The sequence below is a fragment of the Eucyclogobius newberryi genome, unplaced genomic scaffold, assembly GCF_026437365.1.
Source record: "Eucyclogobius newberryi isolate DKJ021-1_F unplaced genomic scaffold, fEucNew1.0.hap1 SCAF_3, whole genome shotgun sequence".
NCBI classification, from domain to species: domain Eukaryota; kingdom Metazoa; phylum Chordata; class Actinopteri; order Gobiiformes; family Gobiidae; genus Eucyclogobius; species Eucyclogobius newberryi.
The window spans coordinates 8589530-8611644 of record NW_027315945.1 but is presented as its reverse complement, the minus strand read 5'-3'; the positions used below and the strand labels follow the sequence as shown (position 1 = coordinate 8611644).

At 39.7% G+C, this 22115-nt stretch overlaps 1 protein-coding gene across 1 annotated transcript; it reads left to right on the top strand.

Annotated features, from left to right (window-relative positions):
* Positions 1–425: 425 nt before the first annotated feature.
* On the top strand, positions 426–21296 carry dpy19l1l (dpy-19-like 1, like (H. sapiens)). Its single transcript, XM_072460905.1, has 22 exons — positions 426–796; positions 1666–1690; positions 2296–2383; positions 2952–3089; positions 3720–3840; positions 5044–5137; positions 5455–5512; positions 6249–6340; positions 6441–6540; positions 6607–6684; positions 8369–8455; positions 8527–8586; positions 8669–8749; positions 9556–9657; positions 9746–9817; positions 12398–12462; positions 12552–12576; positions 13610–13729; positions 18153–18327; positions 19372–19471; positions 19821–19946; positions 20919–21296. Exons 1-22 carry the CDS (start codon positions 475–477, stop codon positions 21088–21090), a joined length of 2301 nt encoding a protein of 766 aa, XP_072317006.1. The 5' UTR covers positions 426–474; the 3' UTR covers positions 21091–21296.
* The last annotated feature ends 819 nt before the right edge of the window (positions 21297–22115 follow it).

The window sequence follows — 22115 nt, the reverse complement described above, 5'->3', positions numbered from 1 at the left end:
GCTACATTTTAAATATATTATTAATTAATGTATTAAATAATAATTGTATACAATCTACTTTGTTAATGTGCAAGTTATGTTTGAAAGGGATGTGTGCTATCTAAAGTGTTATGTATAAGTTAAAATGTGCTTCAATAGGTCACATGTTCTAACTGTCTGTTTGTTACAAGCTAAATACAACTCCAGGTATGTTTTAAGAGAAACGATGTTTAAATGTTTAAAAGTCAAATTTCCATAATGTTTCCATTCACTATATATGGTATAACGTGATCTGTTGTCGTGACCTGCATCTTCTCTCCGTCCTTCATGGTACCCACCCTGGCTGCGGTTCCCATACCACAGCATGCCCAGAAGGTGGCGACGTGGCGACATTTCATAAGACTTCTCCCACCACCGACACCACCGTGAAAATCAATGCAAGCATCATCACCACAGCTCTGTGTCCGACCCACCGGGGGCAGATCGGAGCAGCAGATGCACACACACATAGCCCACACCTCCCTGCTCCTCCAGCGGCCACGCACACAACATAGCCCCGCTCCTCCTCTCCTGCGCGGAGCTATGGCGGCTAAAGCCCGAAAACACACCGGGGGGAAAAGCGCCGCTGTGACCCCGGCGGACCGTGACAAGAGCCCGCTGCTTTCCTCTTCCTCGTCCGGGAAAAGTAACGCGAGGCGGGCGGGCAGGGAGGGCAAAGCGTTCCCCGGTGGCTCTCACGCAAACGGACTCCCGGGCTCCAGCAGGCACAGGCTAACCCCGTCTGCAGCCGCTAAGCTCGGAACCGTGCTGTTTCTCGGTAAGTTCGGAGTTAGCAGCCGTAGCAGCGGCAGCTAGCACAGGGATGGATACGTGCTAATCGCTAACGCTAACTGTGCGCTTCTCGTTGTCATATGATGAATGAAATGCCCGGTTTATCGATAACATTGTAGCTGCTGATATTAGCTTTTGGATGTTAGCTTAACGGGACTAAGTACATGCGTTTTACATAAGTCTTTGTTTGTTTGCACCGTGACATTTACACTGCACGTACAAGTTTCCCCCGGAGTTCAGAAGTGTAGTATGCTGTGTGATGTAAACAAACGTCATGTGTCCGTTCATACTGTAGTAGGTTGTGTTCACTAGCATCCTAGATTCTAAACTAAAGGCATTCTCTTTGGTTTAAAACGGAGCTGGAAACGGGACAGAATTCTATGTTTGTACTTACTGTTTAATCAACTTTCAGATTGTAGATTAGATAACCTAGTTTATTGTTAATATATCTGTAATTACCGGGCCTGCATGAAATGGTCTCAGGTTTCTTCTTCTTCTTCTTCTTCTTCTTCTTCTTCTTCTTCTTCTTCTTCTTCTTCTTCTTCTTCTTCTTCTTCTTCTTCGCAATATAGTGATGCCATTATTCAATCTCTAGACGTGAATGTTGTCAGCTGACCGAAAACCATAAAATTAATCAATTATGATTATGTGGCTAAATATTTGTTGATCAAAAGTTCAAGCTCAGGATCAACCGTGTAAAAGTGTTATTGACTAAATGCGCGGCAGTGTACCACTTGTATAAAACGTCCATAGCCAAATGCAGCTACTGCTGGATCACTATACATCTATCTTGTTATTTATTTGTTTGTTTTTTCTGTTATGACATGATTACTATGAGAATGTGTCTGCCCACAGCTGCCCTGGTTGGATATCTTCACTGGTAAGAAAAAAGTATCTAATTTGACGTATTTTCAGTCAAATTCTGGGAGGAATCGGGGTCAGTTTGTTTCTCAAACCCAAAAACTGAAACATTACCCAAAAAAAACAAGTATCAGCCCTATATAGGCATAAATCACATTTTTAGTTAAATTAGCCTCAACTTTGAAAAAGTAATTGTCAAAACCCAACAAATGCCTAAACTCGTGTCAATCAGACCATCCTTCACACACCAGCTTTACTCCTCATATTTTCCAAAAGTGATCAGATTTTGAAATGTGATGTTCCCTCTGTGCAGAGTTTTTCCACTTTTGATTGGAGTAAATAAAACGACAGAAGCCAAAACTAAATAGAAAAATAAGGCAGGCATTCATTTTAGATAAAATTAGTTTGAAAGACAGGGGGGGTTTAAAGACGGCTGTGCTTAACACATCAGGGTGACAGTATAACCAGTGCATAACTGATCGACTATGCCAAATGATTAATTGTCATGTGAGAAAATGAAAATCCTAAATATTATTACCAAAGTTTTTAATAATACTCAATTAAGTTGTTAAGTTCTAAATTCAAAAACAATGCATTTGAATGTTTTTTTTTTGTGTTGTATAGGCACCATATTTTCCAGCTGTTTGAAAATGACAGACACTTTTCTCACCTGTCAACTCTGGAGAAGGAGATGGCGTTCCGTACAGAAATGGTAAAACATTTTCTCTATTGAGCCTAATGCTGCTTACTAACTTTAAATTGTTTTTTGTTGTTACATTTCTTGACAAAATTTGAACCTCACACAGTTGTTTAAGTTCAGGCTTTAGTTACCAAGCTGAAAACACTGATCCAGGGAGCTTTTCATGTGGACTTAAATCAATGTTACATTGACAGTAGCAGTGGAAGATGTAACCAAAAATGTTGAATATTGCAATAGAATAGAAGAGTCAATAATTAAAACAAATTAAAATTGGCTGCAAATAACCTGATTAAAAACAGATTCAGCAGAAATGTCCAAGAGTATAAAGATATATTTCTGCCTTTTGTGGTTAATTCGGCCCTTTTGGTTGTGAAATTAAAAACAGGTTTTAATTTAATTATAATATGATCCTCTACTATCTGCTCAATTATCAGATAAATAACCCAATGCACCAGCGTCATTAAATTATATTATATATGGACTATAACTGTATACTTAATGCATACTGTGCGAGAAAGAGGCTATCTATCACTGGGTATTTTATCTTTGGCTTGCCGTGTCTTCTCTCCATATTTTTTAGGGTTTGTATTACTCCTACTACAAAACCATTATAGAAGCCCCCTCCTTCCTGGACGGCCTGCACATGATTATGAATGACCGGCTGACAGAGTACCCCCTGGTGATCAACACTCTGCAGCGATTCAACCTTTATCCAGAGGTGAACCAGGCTGAATATGTACTGTCAATCTGTACAAACGGAAAAAATCCTCAAAGAAAATCAGATACCGACACAATAAAATACACCTACATTCATGTTTCCATACTTTGTGGGGACATTACATTTACTGGCATTCATTTCCACACAAACGCGCCCATGCACACACACTGTATTGCAGTGTATTTAAGTCTATTTTTAGATAGTTTGAACCCTTTAGCACATTGTTATATTCACATGCATATACTTTTGGGCACATGTACTGCTTTTGAACAGTGTTTTTCAGATGGCAAAGTGAAACCTGGACGGAATGCCAAAGAACAGTCAATCCTAATCCTGTTTATGGCTTCTACTTTCAGGGCGCTGACAGATAACATTTAAACATAACTTTAAAAAAAAAAAAAAAACGTATACGAACGGGATAGTGCGGTGGAAAGACACTTCTTTACAACAATCATAACAGTCATGCATTTGTAGCCACATTTCAGCCTGTATTTTCATAATTGCCAGACAAGACCATACCTAACCTAAAGCAAAATCATTAAGACCATTTTCTACATTATCTTGGTTCATTCCTCACCACAATCAAGCAAGGATTAGGTTTTGTTGACCGGGATGTGTGTGTGTCTGCAGGTGGTGCTGTCCAGCTGGTACCGCGTCTATACCAGTGTCACAGGCTACTTTGGGATCCCAACCAAGATGTGCTGGAACATCAACCGGGGAGAGGGGCTGACGCCTGTGGAGAGTTGTGAAGGTACAAGCGTTTCCATGGAGCTCTGAGCACATGTGAAGATATGCTCACAGATCTATTGTCTGCTGTGTTTGACCAGTGTGTGAGGTGGTATTTATTTACCAAACGGGAAGCAAAATGTGGAAAGAGACAGAGACACACAGTCAGGAGGTGGTCTCAATGTTTGTGTAAAACATTGTTTCTACTGACGGAGGGGTTTACTAAGACTAGAACAAATTTGTGGGCAGCTCACAAAAGTTGGCAGCTATGTCCCTTGTTTACTCTAAGCGAATTACAAACGAAATCCTCCTCCTTTGTTTTCTATGCAAAGGTAAAATATTCATCATCACCTTTTTAAATATGTTGCTAGTGCTACTCTAGTGCTACTCGTACTGCAGTGATATTGTTGTTGGTTTGTGTGTTTTCTGCTGAAATGAGCTGATAGAAAATAAGCAAACTTGTCATCTTTCCATTGTACAACAGTGGGTATTTGAGTCAGTCCCATTATTGCAGCGAAGCCCCCGAGGGCCCATGGAAACTCACTACACTATACTAGTCTACGCTAAACTGAATGTTCTTTGAAGCTCTGCAGATAAACAAAGGCCTTCCCTTTAAGGTCAGGGTGTGCACTTCATTTGTGACGTTGAACCAAATGTCTTCAGATGCAGCCCAGTTTTTATAAAGTGGTTTAACAGTTATTGTGTTCTTTTTCACATGCGAATGTTCAGAGCAGTAGAAGCGGGATTGACTGTGTGTTCCTGGCAGTTGGAGTCGGGTCACTGAACTACAGCGAAGCAAAGTCCATATTTATCCACACTTTGATGGGGAATTTAATTTTTTTTTATTTTTTACCCGTAGGCTTTATTAGACCGGTGGTACAGTGTGCAATTTGGGAAAAGAAACCGGAGAAAATACAGCAAATTGTCAGTCCCCTTAGACCACTCGATCACCAAGCAGCACAAAGGGGAGTTTCTAGTGGCACACCTTCACAATTACTGTGGCAATCATAGTGTAATGCCAAAATATTCTTGACTAATACGTTTTTTTTCTTACTTTGGTTACAACCAACAAAACATGTTAGACAGCAGTGCTTGATAATGCCATGGTTACAGTGTGTGGCTGTAGTTCTCTGAATGACTGACTTACCGGTCAATATATAACTTGGTGTATGGTTCTGCTTTTACCTTTGAGTTGATCATTTTATTTGTATGTCTTTGTGGTCCTCAGGAATGGGCGACCCAGCCTACTTCTATGTGACTGTTGTGTTTGCTCTGAATGGATTGATGATGAGTCTCTTCTTTATTTATGGAGCCTTTCTCAGGTAACTGTCTAAACTGCTCAGATAGATGAGTTAACTATTACATCTCCATGGAAACAAGCCGGTGGCGTACCCTCACCAGAATAATTCCGCAGTGCACCTTAAAGATGAACAAGTTTTTTTTCTGGGCCTGCAACGATCATGCTTAGGTTAAAATAAGGAATATAATACTTTTGAAATATATTCAATATTACGCTCATTTTACAATACAGAATAATTGTTCTAATAGTGGGGAATAAGAAAAGGAACACAACAAAAGCTTTAAATCTTCCATTCTTTTATTGAAATAATATTGACCTTTTTGTTTGGCATCTCCTCAGTGGCAGTCGTCTTGGTGGCGTTGTTACTTCTTTGTGCTTTTTCTTCAATCACGGAGAAGTGAGTACTTTCCTCAACATTATTGTCAGTTTTACAGAGGGTGCTTGTGGGTACGCGCCTGTGAAATGTATTAAAGCGACCCAAATAAAAGGAGCGCAGAAAGTGGTCGTGTTGAGTAAGGGCTCAGTGCAGCCCTAAAGGAGCTTAGCGCTGGCACTCAAAGCACTTCTCCCACCCACAGCCTTCTCCTCGGGACAAAAAGAGTCTATATTAACTTACACTTACACACACTGCCACAGCAAGCACAACTCTTCAGAGATTTAAACACATTATATAATCCTATTACATTATATTTGCAGCAATATCCAAATCTCACTGTATATTATATTCTATGTGGGTACTTAGGGTCAATTTTTTGTTCAGTTTAAATGACTTTCAAATTATGCTTAGGTGTTGGCATTATAATATTTATACATTCTGCACTAAAGTTACACCTTTATCTCTGGGAAATAAAATATATAAGAAGTTGAATGCAGTAATCCAAAGTGTGTCCTGCAGTGTGACACGAAAAGATGATGATTAATTACATGGCAAATTTGTAATGAATGTTCCACGGTGTGATGTCTAAAAATATCAAAAATGTCCTAAAGTTAAATCATGATCCATAGGTGACATAGATAAACATAGAACTAAATACCAAACAAAATCATATTATGTTTTATTTAGTAATACAAATTATAGCACAGAATTTAGGTTTTTAAGTTTAATTTTAAGTTTTTTTTGTTTCTCTTTTCAGAGCACTCGAGTAATGTGGACCCCACCTCTCAGAGAAAGTTTTGCGTACCCTTTCCTTGTTCTGCAGATGCTGCTCTTAACACACATTCTACGGTACATACTTTGCCCTCCATTAAGAATGTTTTCATCATTTCATTTCTCGCATCATTTATCAGTGGAGTTTTATTGAATCCCCTGTCCGTCCCCTGCACAGGTCGAGGGCTCCCAGCAGGATGGTTTTCGTGGCTCTGGGAGTCTCGAACCTCTGCTTTATGTTGCCCTGGCAGTTTGCACAGTTTGTCTTACTCACTCAGGTAAACATGAGAAACGCTGGGATGGAAATGATCACACAAACTCATTACACTTCTGTTTTGTTAAAGGTCGCATCTCTTTATGCATCTTATATCCTGGGTTACCTTGTTGCAATCAAGATGCAGTCCATCCTGGTCACACATATGGTAGGTCATTGCTGTGTCCTGTTGTCTTTATGAAGGCACGACGCTACAGGCAACATTTTTCCTTTGTTTTCTCTTAAATTTGTCCAATTGGCACTTAAAAAATAGGTTTTATTATTTCACTTGCATCCATAGATTTATAGTTACAATGTTCAAAATACTGAAAAATGATACAATAACGATACTGATTTTTTTTTTATGTCGAAAAGAAAATCGACAAATTGTGGTAAAAAAAAATTCTGCCATATGATCACAAATGTAGAGGACACAGCATTACAATCATAAGAATATATGTGAATTTCCTTTATTTGGGGTTTTGGGTTGATTCCACTTTGGGCTGCAAGATTGCAATCATATCGAATGTCCCAATTGGTAAATCATAAAAAAAGCGCAATTGTATAAATCCTTTGCCAACAACAGAATGTCCTGTTCTGTATGAAAGCTGCTAACCCTGTAGTTTAGATTTCTACAATCATGTTCTGAAATAGATGGGATTCTCATATTAGTTTAGCAGTTCAGGTTTCAGTCTTCTCTCAAATCAGAATCCAACAATCGAAACATCACAAATCGAATCACTTCGAGATCTTTTGCCAAAACAGTTCAGCCGTCCTCCACAAATGCTTCAAAGGAGATGGAGCACAACGTTTGGCTGTATGCGTGCTCGCCCTTAATCTCCTCTGTGCTCCAGGCCTGCAGCCAAGACTGTGGGCTGCACAGATAAGCAAAAGAGCCTTTTGTGAACCAATATTGGAGATTTGTGCCAGAGGATTGCGTTGGCCAGATGCATAACATTCAATCAAACCTACAGACTTGAGAGAGAGTGTAGTTAATATGGTTGAAGGGGTTTGACTTGGTTTATGTTCGTCATCTCTGTAATTACCGCACAGTTCACATGAAACAAAGACGGGCACAAAATTCAGCGTCTTCCTCGTCGACAGAAATGGACCGCGGTGAAACAATTTTATCATGAATCATTTATTTGTTATTCAATACATTACAGAAAATATTAATCAACATTTGGAGATGGTGAATAGGGGTTGAAGCTTGAGGCACTGCTCTGTCTGACGCACTGTTGTTCATCGCGACTTTACTTTGATTTTGTTTTAACTTAGAACTGCAAAGGGAAAGAAATCCCGCACACTGTCAAACTTGCAAAATAAAAGTTTAATAGTGAAGAGGAAACGTTTCGGCGTCTAGGCCTTCGTCAGGCAAATGGAGCATTTGCCTGACGAAGGCCTGGACGCCGAACTGCAACAAATGCTTTTCTAATTACATTAGTTACAGGCCAGTTTTTTTCAGTTAGTCACACACTTATTGAGCGGTTCGTGATTGGATTTTGTCTTACAAATGAAAACAGCCTTCAGTATAAACAATACAGACTTTTTCCATTTAACACATAAAGTTGTCACATTTGTTTCTCCAAAGTATGAAGTCTGCTCCAACCACACTTTTATTGACAGAGAGTATTGACTGTGGACTGTTGTCATTAAAAAGTCTCCCGGATGATTGGCATTAGAAATGATTGAATCTCAACCTCGATTACAATATGATTGATTGCACAGCCCTATACGACAGCAGGAATATTAGGCCAAAATTGTGAACAAAACCGCACAAATTGTTGAAAATTATGTCTCGTCGGAATTGTGCCTCGTCCCACACAAGTAATTAATGTTTTTTTGTTTTCCAGATCACGCTGGCCGTGTGCTTCGTCCTGATGTTTGGGAACTCCATGCTCCTGACTTCCTTCTACGCCTCCTCTCTCGTCTCTATTTGGGTGAATTACGACCCCTTCACTTCACTTCAACGTTATACTTCGAACTAGTACTCAGTTGTTGTTTTGAATAGGTTATCATTGCACTCCAAGACCGATTTGCCCAGCTCTTCAAACCAGGCATCATTATCTGGGTATAGACGTTTTTTTTAAACTTTTATTTATTTTCTGTGCTTTTTCTAATCTGTATACGTCCTTGCACTTTTCGTTTTTCAGCTGATGCAGGGTTTGGCTTGGGTCGGGTCTACGGTGCTTCTTAAATTCATGCTGTCCACCGTACTGGGTGCTTCTGATGATGTAAGCTCCAGCAACACGTCTACATCCACTTCCTATGCAAATGATTCACTTTGCAAGACAACCTCAAATGTTATAAAGTTGTAGTACCCACTTTTCAGAAGATATTTAAATACAGGCAAGGCAAGTTTATTTGTAGAGCACATTTCATACAGAAGGCAATTCAAAGTGCTTCACACAACAGGAAAAAATGCATTGAAATTACAGACCACACACATAGCATTCCAGACACACTTTCCCACATTTATTTGACATTGCCTGCATGACAGGTGTCTCCGGGATGGACACATCACTTTTAGATTTAGATATCAGCGCGCTATCTGCAAACTATCTAATATCTATCTAAATCTAATGGTCTCACACACCCTTTGGAACTGTGTTAATATCAGAGTGCAAAGTTGTAATCCCTCAGTTATCCAGGGAGGTTCCACAGCAAGTCAAGTGGACAGAACTTTTAAGAGTTCGTCAGGTGAATTGAAGAAGCTACTTGAATGAGTGGTGAAATGTCTTTACTCTTAAAACTTGTCCAGTGGCCACATATTTTGGACATTTCTTTCAAAAAATCTGTTCTGTGGGAATTACCTTATTTCCCATCTTAACTGGCTTTTAAAGCTTAAAACATTACATACAAAATACATTTTGACCATACATAAACAGTTGATTTAAGTTCAATTGCATTCGAACTGATCAGGCCGTATTCAGGCAGCCTTTTACGTTGCCTATTTAGTCTAAAGGACAAGCTTTAACCTCAGTATCCTTTTATATACAGTACCTGTATTCATTATCTCACACTTTGTCTCTTTTTCAAGGCTCACATCAGCGCTCTGATCAAGTCCAAGTTCACCAGCTACAAAGACTTCCACACAATGATGTACACGTGCGCCGCTGAGTTCGACTTCATAGAAGTTGAGGTGAAACATCCGAAAACATCATATTTTCACTCAGTCGTTTTGTAATTATTGTTGAATTAACATTTTCATTTATTTTCCATTTCCTTAGACTCCTATTCGTTATCTCAAAACGCTGCTGCTGCCCATCAATGTGCTGGTGGTAACTGTCATTGCTTGGAAGGTATTTTTTACTGTTAATATCAAATTGCAAAACTCAGGAATTGCTTGAAATTTACTGTGGTCCGTCCAATTTCTTTTGTCTGGTAAAATAAGCCGCAAACGTGAGGTAATGTAGATTCTTCAATAACCAACATTGACTAATCCCAGCCCTCTGGCCTCCCTTGGTTCAACCTTATCAGAGGATTTCACCGTTCTTTTCTGTTTTTCAGCGCTGTTTGGAAGTAAAATCCCCTGAAATATAATCATTTAATGTCATTCATGGGCTGACACAATAGTTTACCACACTTGTAAGCATCCGCATTAGCCTTTAACTCTTATCTTCATTTAAGCAGTTGGAACTGTGCTGGAGAACATTTCTTTCACAAAATAAAACTTCTCTTTCCCTCTCGTACTAGTCAAGACATATGCAGAGGTCCTCTTCAGTGCACATGTACCACAATACTGGCCATTTCTTAGAATTCGTATCTTTATTTTGTGTTCAAATACAGAAGCCTTATGTTCAAAAACAATTATTTAAGGCAGGGGTGTCCAAACGAGGGCCCAGGGGCCAACTGAGGCCAATGCAGCTGCATGATGCATAGAAACTGAAGTAATGCTTTGTTTTTGCATTTTGTTTATATCAAATGAAATGAAATGCAATGGAATCAGGGATATAGTGTGACAGAAACACAAAAGTACTTATCCTTAAAGCCACACCCCTAACGTCAAGTATTATTTAGACCAGGGGTCTCCAATAGGTGGCCTGCAGGCAAGACCAAATTGCTTCGGGGTCCGAACTCGGCCCAGATTCCCATGATTAAATATATATTTAATTTGGAAGCAACGCACCGCGGCACTCTGCGCTGCTTTGCAGCAGCTCCGCTACTGGTCACGGCGGGCCAGAGAGCCACGGTTCATCTGACATACTGCTCTGTCAAAGCACAATGTGTGATAACAGTAAATAATAGCTTCATTGATGATTTGGTGTAAATGTAACATGCGTAAAGACCGTGTTTTCCGGGCTTCGTCCTTGAAAGGCCTGCGTGAGTGCACAGTACGTCAGACCGTTGTGCGTGATGTGCGGATTGTCCTACATGTCCAGTAATGAAAGGTGGACCGCCATCTCGTTCTGGGACATCTGCGCTTTTGCTTTAGGCGTGTATAAATTCATTAAATCATTTCTCAGTGAATATGTGTCAGATTGTAATAAAACACACATCAGTTTACAGCTTAACATGTAGAGAACATGACTCTGGTTACATTATTTCTCAGGTGCAGATCCATCTGGTTGTCACCACTTTTATACTGCTTTAGTCCTGTTTAAGTCCTGCTTTAGACCTGCTTTAGTCTTGCTTTAGTCTTGCTTTAGTCCTGCATTAGTCTTGCTTTCAACTTGCTTTCGACTTGCTTTAGTCCTGCTTTAGTCTTGCTTTAGACTTGCTTTAGTCTTGCTTTAGTCTTGCTTTAGTCTTGCTTTAGTCCTGCATTAGTCCTGCATTAGTCTTGCTTTCGACTTGCTTTCGACTTGCTTTAGTCCTGCTTTAGACTTGCTTTAGTCTTGCTTTAGTCTTGCTTTAGTCTTGCTTTAGTCTCGCTTTAGTCTTGCTTTAGTCCTGCTTTAGTTCCTGCTTTATAGTTTATCCATGTTTTTCTGGTAGATATGGTTTGTTTAGTCTTGGTTTGAACCTTGTCTTGTCTTAGGTCTGCTTTGCACTAGTCAAGTCAGGTTTCTGGTAAACACTGGGTTTGCATTGCCTGGGTTTTAGCGCTTTTGTCCTGTTTTTTGTAATATATAGTGTTATGTTTTTAGTTCTCTGAAAGTAAAGACCTATGTTGATTTCTGTTGTTGAATTGTGCCACTCTGAGTACTTTGTTGATCTTATAGAGATAAAATTGTGGTGTGATTTTGTAGTCCGGACCCTGGACCTTAACCCTCTGAAAAATCTGGCCCCCTGGAAAATATAATTGGAGACTCCTAGACAGAAAATGGAGAGGAAAGTTTCACTTCTGGTCAGATGGTTGACAGATGGAAATCCCATTGATGGACAGAAAATTATTTACAGTAAAGATTTTTTACAGTAAAAAAAAAAAAAGATTAAAATTGGATGTTACAATTGGATGTACATTTTGGTATTCTGATTACGATTATACATACAATTTTATAAGTTAAAAGTTAAAATTTCCGGCCTGAACATAAACCCATTTGAATGGTTCACAGATCTGCACTCTATGGCCCTTTTACTTTGTACACATTTCAATAACCTCAATGGGAAAAAAGACACTTCTGCTTAATTTGATGCATCATTCTGCCTTTTAAACTACTTTTGTTGTATGATCTGCATATTTTATATCAAATAATAGGGTCATTTGATTCAGAATTCAGGACCTACGATTCGATTCATCCGACTTCTATCACTATTCTTAAAATGTGTGTTGAGTGTTGTGATGACTCCATGCCCTCTGAATACATGAGCTGATCAGACTCAGCGTGTCAGGCTGTCAAGAAGACTGCAGAAGCACAACCTCACACTGAGCTGTTTGTTAACAGTAGCTTAACATGACAAATGTCTTTTAATATCATCATCATCACTGCTGTGTCCAGACAATCCAGGATATAGTCAGAGTCTTCAGGGATGGAGCCAAGACGGATGACAGTGAAGAAACTGGGTACAAGAGCTCTACGACGTCTACGTAGTCTATATACTCTTTTTTATTGTGTTTTTCCTAATGCTTTATTTTACACATTTTACCTACAGGTCTGACAAAGCAGCAAAAGCAGAGGTGAGACATTGACCATATATTTATTTATTTTCCAACTCATTCTCACTGGGCCCTCTGCAGGCTTTTTAGCGTTTTAATGATAAGCTGCTGACCTAGAGAGAAAGTAATCTAAGACTAAAAAGCCATTTTCGGGCCGCCCAGGGAATCGGTGCATTGTTGACTTGTTGGTCACATGAACATTGGATATTTTACACAAAGCAATCTACTTTACAGCATATTTTAGCGGCAAGACCTTTCCCTCGCCAAATGTGGCCCTCAGACCATTTTTACAATTTTACTGTAAAATTGGAAAGATTCAAATATTTTGATGTTTTACCAACCTAATATTAACGTTCCAAGTCTTATTAAAACTGTAAAAGATCATTGAAACTATGTCAAATGCAAAATGTTGATTCATTCACTTAAGTGTCAGGTTGTCTGTGGCCCTCTGCTCTGTACGAGTTTCAAAATGCGGCCCTCTGTGTAAAAAGTTTGGACACCTGATGTAAATCAATGGAGTTCCCGCTGGAAAGTCTGGGGAAAAAGAGGGAAAAGTGGGTGGAGTGGAATAAGGTCAATTGATTAATACCGTATTTTCCGGACTGTAAGTCGCACCTTTTTTCATAGTTTTGGCCGGGGTGCGACTTATACGTATATTTATACTTATTATCTATTCTATTTATACTTATATATTTATACTCCCGAGCGACTTATATGTGATATTATTTGTTATTTTCACACTTGCAATCTTATTTCATACTCCAGTGCAACTTATAAAAAAAAAAATCTTCTCTATTATGCATTTTTTGGCTGGTGCGACTTATACTCTGGTGCGACTTATAGTCCGGAAAATATGGTACTAAATACTTGTGTTTAAAGACCAGATTGTGTAACCTCCTGTCTAACTTCGTGTCTAATCTCCTATCTAACCTCCAGTGTTACCTCCTGTGCAACCATCTAACCTCCTGTCTAACCTCCTGTCTAACCTCCTGTGTGGCTTTGTGTGTAACCTCCAATGTAACCTCTTGTCTAACCTCCTGTTCCTTTGTATTAGCTGATGTTCCACAGTCTGCAGCTGCTGGCCTTCTCTGTTCTGGCTCTGCTCATCATGAGGCTCAAGCTCTTCCTCACTCCTCACATGTGCATAATGGCCTCCCTCCTCTGCTCCAAACAGGTTTGTTACCACACCACATGAATATGGATGTAACAAGGACCCAAATATTGTGACATCATATCGCCAAAAGCCCCACAATGATAGCAATATATCAGTTTACAAGTTCATTTGCTTAAATGCTTTGGGGTTTTTTCAGAAGCAGCTTAAAAAAAAACTCTGGGAACAACATAGAACATGATCCTTTGCTCCATTTCAGTGCAGACAACATGAAGACATGACTGTTATTTAGCACTTTTATCTTTAAATTATTTGAAAAATGACCAAAGGCTTGTCAAGGTATTTACAAAGGGAAAACAATGTGGTGCACTATCTTGGTGTCCTCAAGATAGTGCAATAAATACACATTTGTATATTGTTACATCTAGATTTGAATGCGCTGTTACGCACTCAACTCTTGAAGCTCTTTGGTGGACACATCCACCTCCGGTGTTGGACCCCTGGTACTGCACGGTCTGGGCCAGACTCAACCGTACAGACTCATGTGCTCAGCTTAGAGAGGCCCCTCTATTTGGGAAACCAGATAAATCCCCACTGTCGCATCGCATTCACCCAAAATCCTTGTCTCAGTCCGCGTAAAACTGGCATAGACAGCACAACACAAAAGATCCACACATAGGATCAGACTTTCGGCGCCGGCACTCAGCTCCAGACCTGACCACAGTGCGTGGCTCGGTCCTCACGCCCTCCGGACCACGCATCCCACCAAGCATCTCAAGGATTTTCACCAGGGAAACTGAGGCTGAGCTCTCGGCAGGGCAAGTCTGCGCACACATCCCTGCCTGCAAACTCTCCACGCTGGGTGGACCATCACCGGGGGCTCAGAGGCCTCAGAGGCCTGCACTGGGGACTAAAGGCCAGTTCATAGTTAGTTTCGGCTCTAACGTTCATACTTCAACAGAAGCACTACAGCCGAACTCCTCTAGACCCCGCCCCCCGTGATCCTCAACAACTGTTTCCACGCTTTTGCTATGGAGATTATTATCACAGACAACTCAGATGATATCGTTTAGCCCTGTGTTTCTCAAACTTTTTTCTAATTGGTCAGATACAGGAGGCAGACACAGATAAACCAGCTCACACAGATTGTGAAGAGGGGTGAAGTGGGGACGTGTTCTCTGTAATAAAACACAAAGCATTTGTGTAGCTTAATTTACAATCAGTCACATATTCACAAAGAAACGAGGAGCTGAATTATGTGCCAGATGCAATGATACATTGGTGGAGCGCCGTCATACTAGAGAGCCGAAGAGGGGGGAAAAGAGCACGCGTATGGAGCTGTGGCTTGTTTCAGCGCTTTGAGAAAAATGAGTTTTTTTTATGTGTAAGTTTAACAACAAATGGTTTAGCCAATCAAAGCCTAGTTGACGGACAGCCCTGCCGAACAACGTTCTGCTCAGCTGATATGTCAAGAACCAGCTATGAGAACTGCTGAACAAAATTATATAATTTTGTTCTCACAGCCTGCGGGAACAAACTTCTTATGCTTCTTATGAAGTATGAATTGGCCTTAATTTGGGTCATAGGGGTGTGCGCTTTGGGATCATCCACTCCTGTGGGTCTGCTGCTGCCTGCCTTCTTTTATGGCTCGGAAGTCGAGTTCATAAGCAGAGATGTGTGTGCGGACTGCTCCGTATTCTGTGCTCAGCACCTCCAAGTTCTGGACCTAGTCTTGGCATAGTCTAGGATTAGTTAAGAAGGCGCTTTCCACGTCACATAAAAACAAATAAAGGTGAATCAAATAAGAAACAACGCTCCGAGGCGCTGTAACAACACTGTATTTCAATAATTCTTTCTTTTATATATTTTTATATTGATTTTATTTTATTTTTTGATTATTTTATTGATTTATTTGATTCTATTTTCGGGAACAAATTGAAAAATCAAACAATGTTGTTGCTCACTTCTTTCATTGTCTGTATATGAGGCATGACTGCAAACATCTCCCACACAGGTGATGCTTTTGAATGCCACAGTTATCAGTCATTGGCTCAAACGCTATCGCTATATAATATATGGTGATCGTGATACTGGAGGCTGGAGTGGAAAGGTGCCTGTCCAATATGGACAGGCACCATCCCACTCCAAGTTCAGCCTCTTTGAGGTTTCGCCAGCATTGAGTTTTCGAATGTAGCAAAAGAGTGACCTGGTACTGCCCCCTGGAAAAGGCTCCCGTTAACGCCAAGTCCGGGGACAAAATACAGCTCCTTGTGTTGTCCCGGTATTATAATTGCAAACTTGATTTAGATACTAAGGAATGTACACAACATGGTTTTTTTTTTCATATTTTTTTTTTTTACACAGTAGTTCTGTCTTTATTAAACATTGTGGTCTTATACTAGTTCTGATAAAGCTCAAGCTCAGTCTAAAACTGCTCAGCAAAGCTCACATTTGTCTTCTTTTTAATTTTTTTAATCAATTAGTAGCTGATTTTGGATACTTTTGACAACCATACTCACATCCCTACTAAGAAAAAGGCTTGATTGATTTTAATGTGGATTTTAATATAACTGACAAAAAAACACTCCTTTTTTTATCATTCATTCATTTATCCTTTTTTTTATCATCTAGAATATACATTTCAACACACATAATAGTACTTTCATCAATATTGCAGAAAAAGCTTCAGTTGTAGTCATCTGGACTCCGTTTTCTGCAATGGAACACGCCTGGACGAATGAGGGATTACACCGACATACTTTCATCAATATTACAATTTGTTCTTACACTATTTCTGATAAAACTATTGAAAACAAAGATGACAAATGTTGTCATCTGTTTATGTGAATAAAAAAAATAATCACATTCGACTCAAAGGCAGTTCACACACTTTAAAAAAAAAAGTTCTCTGGATATATCCAAAAGCTATTTTACAGACAGTGAAGTACAATCACTCATTGCAGCCTTTGTAACATTTTCAGGTTGTATCATTATGCTACTTTTTTTTAATAGTTATTTTTCTGTGACTGCACTGCCACCTGCTGGGAAAGAGTATATTGTTACCAGATCAGAACATGTTTTCTTTATTAATTTAAATGTATGCAAAAAGTTTAAAAAGCAAGCATGTGTTCAAATTATGTGAATTTTTTTTTATTAATATTATTGATAATCCTTAAGTGCCTATAACAAGTTCAATTACTAATTTTACTAAGCCGTAGTTAAAACAATTAAGATTTTGCTGAAATGTTTTTTTTTTAAATCTCAGTTTAGCAATTTTTTAGGTTTATCTTAGTTTCTGACTGTAAATTCACACACTAGGAAATTCCACAACTTTTACGGAGCAACCATGCTATACTCTGGGCCAGAACTCTAAAGTGCACAGAATTTGACAAATATGAAATGAAAAATGAAATATATGGGCCCCCATCTCCACTGTGGACTCCCTCCGCTTTCTTGGCACCACCATCACCCGGGACCTCAAATGGGGGCTCACCATCAGCTCCCTCACCGGTAAGGCCCAGCAGAGGATGTACTTCCTGCGGCAGCTGAGGAAAGCCAATCTGACAGCGGAGATGATGGTGCAGTTCTACACGGCCATCATTGAGTCCATCCTCACCTCCTCCATCACCGTGTGGTACGCTGAAGCTACAGCCAGGGACAAACAGAGACTACAGCGCATTGTGCGCTCTGCTGAGAAGGTGATCGGCCGCAAACTTCCATCTCTGCAGGACCTGTACGTTTCCAGGGCTCTGGGACGTGCAGGTCGGATCACCCTGTGCACAGACTATTTGAGCCACTCCCCTCAGGCAGGAGGCTACTTGAACCTCCCGTCACAAGAACAGTTTCTTTCCCTCTGCTGTTGGACTCATGAACACTACCTAAGCACCTTGCACTCACTGCACTGTCACTTCCTATTGCACTACATAACTTTAGATTTTATTATGTACATATCACCACTTCCTATTGCACTACATAACTTTATACTTTATATTTTATTATGTACATATCATGCCGTTTAGTATTCAGTGTTCAATGTTTTGTTGTTGTGTTGTTTTGTATTCAGTGTTCAATGTTTTGTTGTTGTGTTGTTTTGTATTCAGTGTTCAATGTTTTGTTGTTTGTGTTGTTTTGTATTCAGTGTTCAATGTTTTGTTGTTTGTGTTGCACCGAATCACCAGGATCAGTTCCTATGTCTGTGAATTTTGTTTATCAACAAATGGCAATAAACCCTATTCTGACTCTGATTCTGATATTAGATATATTGGAATTAATCAGAAAAATGTGTTTCTTGTGCCAAACGTTTGGACGTAGTTCTGAGTCTTACTAGTGGGATGTCATCCATATGTTTTAGAACTCTGCTTTGAGTAATACTATAATTTATATTTACAACAGGTATTAACCATAATAATCACTTTCTCAAACAGACGATAGTGGTCCTTCTGTTAGACGGTCTCCTATACTTCCTGTACTTCCTCTGTGTCTGCAGTTGTTTGGCTGGTTTGGAGAGCGCTCCAAGCAGCAGATGGCAGTGTTCTGTGTGCTGGCTCTCATGGCTGTACAGGGAATATCCAACCTGCAGGCTCAGTGGGGCATCATCGGGGAGTTCAGTAACATGCCCCAGGAGGAGCTTCTGGAGTGGATCCAGGACAACACGCAACAGAGTGAGAGTCCTTAAAGACTCCTCAGGGGTCTACAGAGCAGTGGTTCTCAACTTGTTGAGGTTGCGACCCCAAAATGACAAGAAAAAGTAGGCTACTCACAAAATGGGATTGTTGCCTTATTTGTAATGTTTGATTTTTATTTTCAGTACATAAACCTAGAGACATTTATTTGGTATAGGCCAACAAATTGAAATCTGCAGTTACCATTGCATGTTGAGTCGTTTTCTAAAACCCCCAGGTTGAGTACCACTGCTATACAGGATCAATGGGCACGTTTTGACTGGCTCAGGTCCCCTTAGTTTTATCTTGGTGGCCTACGTTTCCATGCGCGTTTCCAACACACCTCATGTTTTCCCGGATGTTTTCTTAATAAGTAAAATCATGATTGAATTATACTTTTTAATTGCTCAACAGATCCCAGCATTTCACTAAGATATGTTTTAGTAATTCCAAGGTTGTAGCGCAGTGAGACGTGGCTAAAGCTTGGTTTAAGAATATGAAAATATAGCTTTATTGTCTACCAGGGCAGGAATTCATCTTCGGCTCACCGCCACATAAAGTTACATACAGCGCACAAGTTTAGTTTGTTTATTTACAGGTAAGGGACAACATGTATTAATGAACAGCTAATGCTGTAAATACACCGGATTTAGGTCAAGGCTTAATTTCCATCCGAAGTCCCAAAAAAGCAGATCTCACAAGATCAAGTCAACATTTGAGAAAAAAATATTATTTTCTGTTTCTATCTGCTTTTTCTGTCTTGTTTTCAACTGTGGTCTGTGTTCTTTCTTACCCAATCATCTTGCGCTAAAGTGTTCAAGGGGCTTAGAGGCTGTACCTTGCGCGTGAGCTGTATAGATCACTTAAACAATCCGGTATGGTGACAAAAAGTACCAATCTGCTCCAAACTGAACCAGTGGAAAATGGCAGTAACCCCCTGTTCCTAAAGTTCCTTTATATGTCCCTCCACAGAGCACCTTATCCCAATCCTCATAATAACCTCCATTTTCTACAGAGATGTCCTTTTCCCATGTGTTTGTGCAGATGCTGTGTTTGCTGGAGCTATGCCCACTATGGCCAGTGTGAAGCTGTCCACAGGCCGGCCCATTGTCAACCACCCGCACTATGAAGACGCTGGACTCAGGTAAGTCAACAAAGACAGACATCTACATTTTGATAGTATTGTTTGCTTTTTTTGGAGATGTGCAACATTTGAATATTGGGTATATTGTTTATTGTAAAGACACAAAAAGAGCTGATTAAAAGAAAAATTAAAAAAGGATTAAGATGACATTTCTTCACTTTTGTGATTTACAGATGTTTCATATTTGTCGGATAATTAGACCTCAACTAACATGTTTAAAGACATATTTGAATACCTTTCTGTTGGACATAATATCATCTGACTATTGTTATCACCAAATTATATTGAGAAATTCATTCAATATTGCACACCCCTAAGTTGATCTAGAATTATTTTTTAAATGTTCCAGAGAGAGAACCAAGCTGGTGTACTCCATGTACAGCCGAATGTCTGGAGAGAAGGTGAAGGGGAATCTGATGACGCTCAAAGTGGACTACTTTGTCCTAGAGGACTCGTGGTGCACCCGGCGGACAAGGTCTGAGCAATCCAGTGTTTGAATTCACTCACCTCAACTATAGTCACGGCTGATTGAGTGTCACATCTTACACATGACCTTTTAATAACAAAAAAAATTTGCAAAATGTGGATGAAATCATATCTCGAAAACCGGACACAATGTGTACGGGTCAGTATCTCAACGTCTTGCAGCGTGAATGTACTGTATGAGTGAACCACAAGGATCAAACTCGGGCCCCCTCTTATTTACCTTGATACATTAACGATCTGCCAGATGCCTGTCAATTCTACCAAATGTCAAAAGTATGCAGATGACACGGTATTTATCTACATGCCAATACGAAAAGCCAAGCCGCAAACAAACAATCGGTTACAATGTGTCTGTACAAAATGGGGTCCACCAAGCACATCTGTTTCTGAATCTGGATCAAACTGTCTGTATGGACTTCATCAAGTCACACTGCAAAGAATCAGATCCACCAGTTGTGGTTGTAGGACACTGATCAAAAATGGTCCAAGAGGGGAATTATCAAGTCTAAAATTACATTCAAATCCCATGTAGGAATAGTAAGAAAAATAACATTTAACTTGGCCACCGTAGAAGCTGCTAAAACATACTTTAGTGCAATGAGTCACTGCAGTCAGTCGAAAGACTTTATAAACAATTTCTAGTGGTTTGTACAGTGTTGTACTTTACTTTAGTAAATCTTTCAGATTTTTGCTCTTTACTTCTTCGCCTTACCCAAGAATCTGTACTTTCCACTTCTTACATTATCAAAACATGCTCGTTACTTTTGTTTAAATCCTTTTTTTTCTTCTTTTTTTTCTCCCCTGTCTTTTTTGGATCCAGAGCACACTCGCCTGAATCTGCGGCTCTTAAATTAAATTCTCAAATTACATTTTTGATCCCGCGTTGCAGCGTTGACTCACAAACTGTGATTTGCACCTGTAGAAGTGTTGACATTTTTCCTGTGCATCTCCTTCTCCTCAGGCCTGGCTGCAGCATGCCTGAAATCTGGGACATCGAGGATCCAGAGAACGTGGGCAAAGTCCCTCTGTGCACTCACATGTCCAAGAACTCTCAGCCACACTTCACCACTGTCTTTGCTAACGAGGTTTACAAAGTGCTCAAAGTCCGCAGAGCCAGCAGACAGGACAGATAACAGCCGCCCGCCCCATATGAACTCTGCACCAGCACCACCCTGTAACCCGCGGCTTCAGCCCTCACCTCTGCACACATCCAGACTTGCTCTTTTCATAATTGATAAAACATTAATGTTCACATTTGTATTCATTGTTGGAAAGAATACTTTGAAAATATATTTAGGTATATTTAGAATACACAGTAATTGCTTCTCACGATACAATACAGGCTCCACGAGTTGTGTCTTTATAAAGACATAGTTTTAGTAAGCTTTTATTTATTGTAAAAAAAAAAGTGCATTGGAATTTCATAATTACAAAAGAGTTACTATCAGAAAACAAAAAAAATTATAAATAACAAACTTTTTCAGCTAGTAACATAACTGTATTCTGTACATTGGTTCAGAATTAGTATTCTGTTTTCGGTGTTTACGGGTAGTTACTTCCCAACACATTATGTAGTACCATAGTAATAATTATCCTCTACAGCAGGGGTGCCTAATACGTCGATCGCGACCAACCGGTTGATCTCAGAGGCAGGGAGGGTCGATCCCACCAAAGTTCCGAAAAGCGCAGAAAAGCGCGTGCTGTGTAACGCAAAGGAAGGCGGAGAGAGAGACTCAAGGCAAGAAGCAGGAGGAGGAGAGAGGAAGCTCTGGTTAAGCCTAACCTTTTATCAGGGGTAGTTGTGGCCAGTATATTTTATTTTCAAAATAGTTAAATAGCAGATTTTCTCTCCCCTTTTTATATTGCACATTTGTATATGATAAACAATATTAGGCTATTAATGAAAACCTACATTGTGTTCCTATAGCCTAATTATGGTTAAAAAAAATTTAAACATGTTTAATACTGACAATAAAATAATACTGAATTATACAATCATTTAGATCTATAGGTAGATCTTTGGGCTTTGTTGAATATACAAGTAGCTTGTGAGCTGAAATGTGTGGGCACCCCTGCTCTACAGGATGTGTGTTGTTTGTGTCGACCACAAAAATCATTGTAACTTTGAACACAAATGAGGATTTTGACAAGAATAGAA

What these genes read in the sequence shown, in the direction of transcription:
- dpy19l1l (XM_072460905.1), top strand. Translation starts at nt 475, where the DNA reads ATGCACACACACATAGCCCACACCTCCCTGCTCCTCCAGCGGCCACGC. An exon ending in GCCTGTGGAGAGTTGTGAAG is followed by an intron (nt 3,841 to 5,043) that starts GTACAAGCGTTT and finishes TGTGGTCCTCAG; the next exon opens with GAATGGGCGACCCAGCCTAC. An exon ending in CTCTTAACACACATTCTACG is followed by an intron (nt 6,341 to 6,440) that starts GTACATACTTTG and finishes TCCCCTGCACAG; the next exon opens with GTCGAGGGCTCCCAGCAGGA.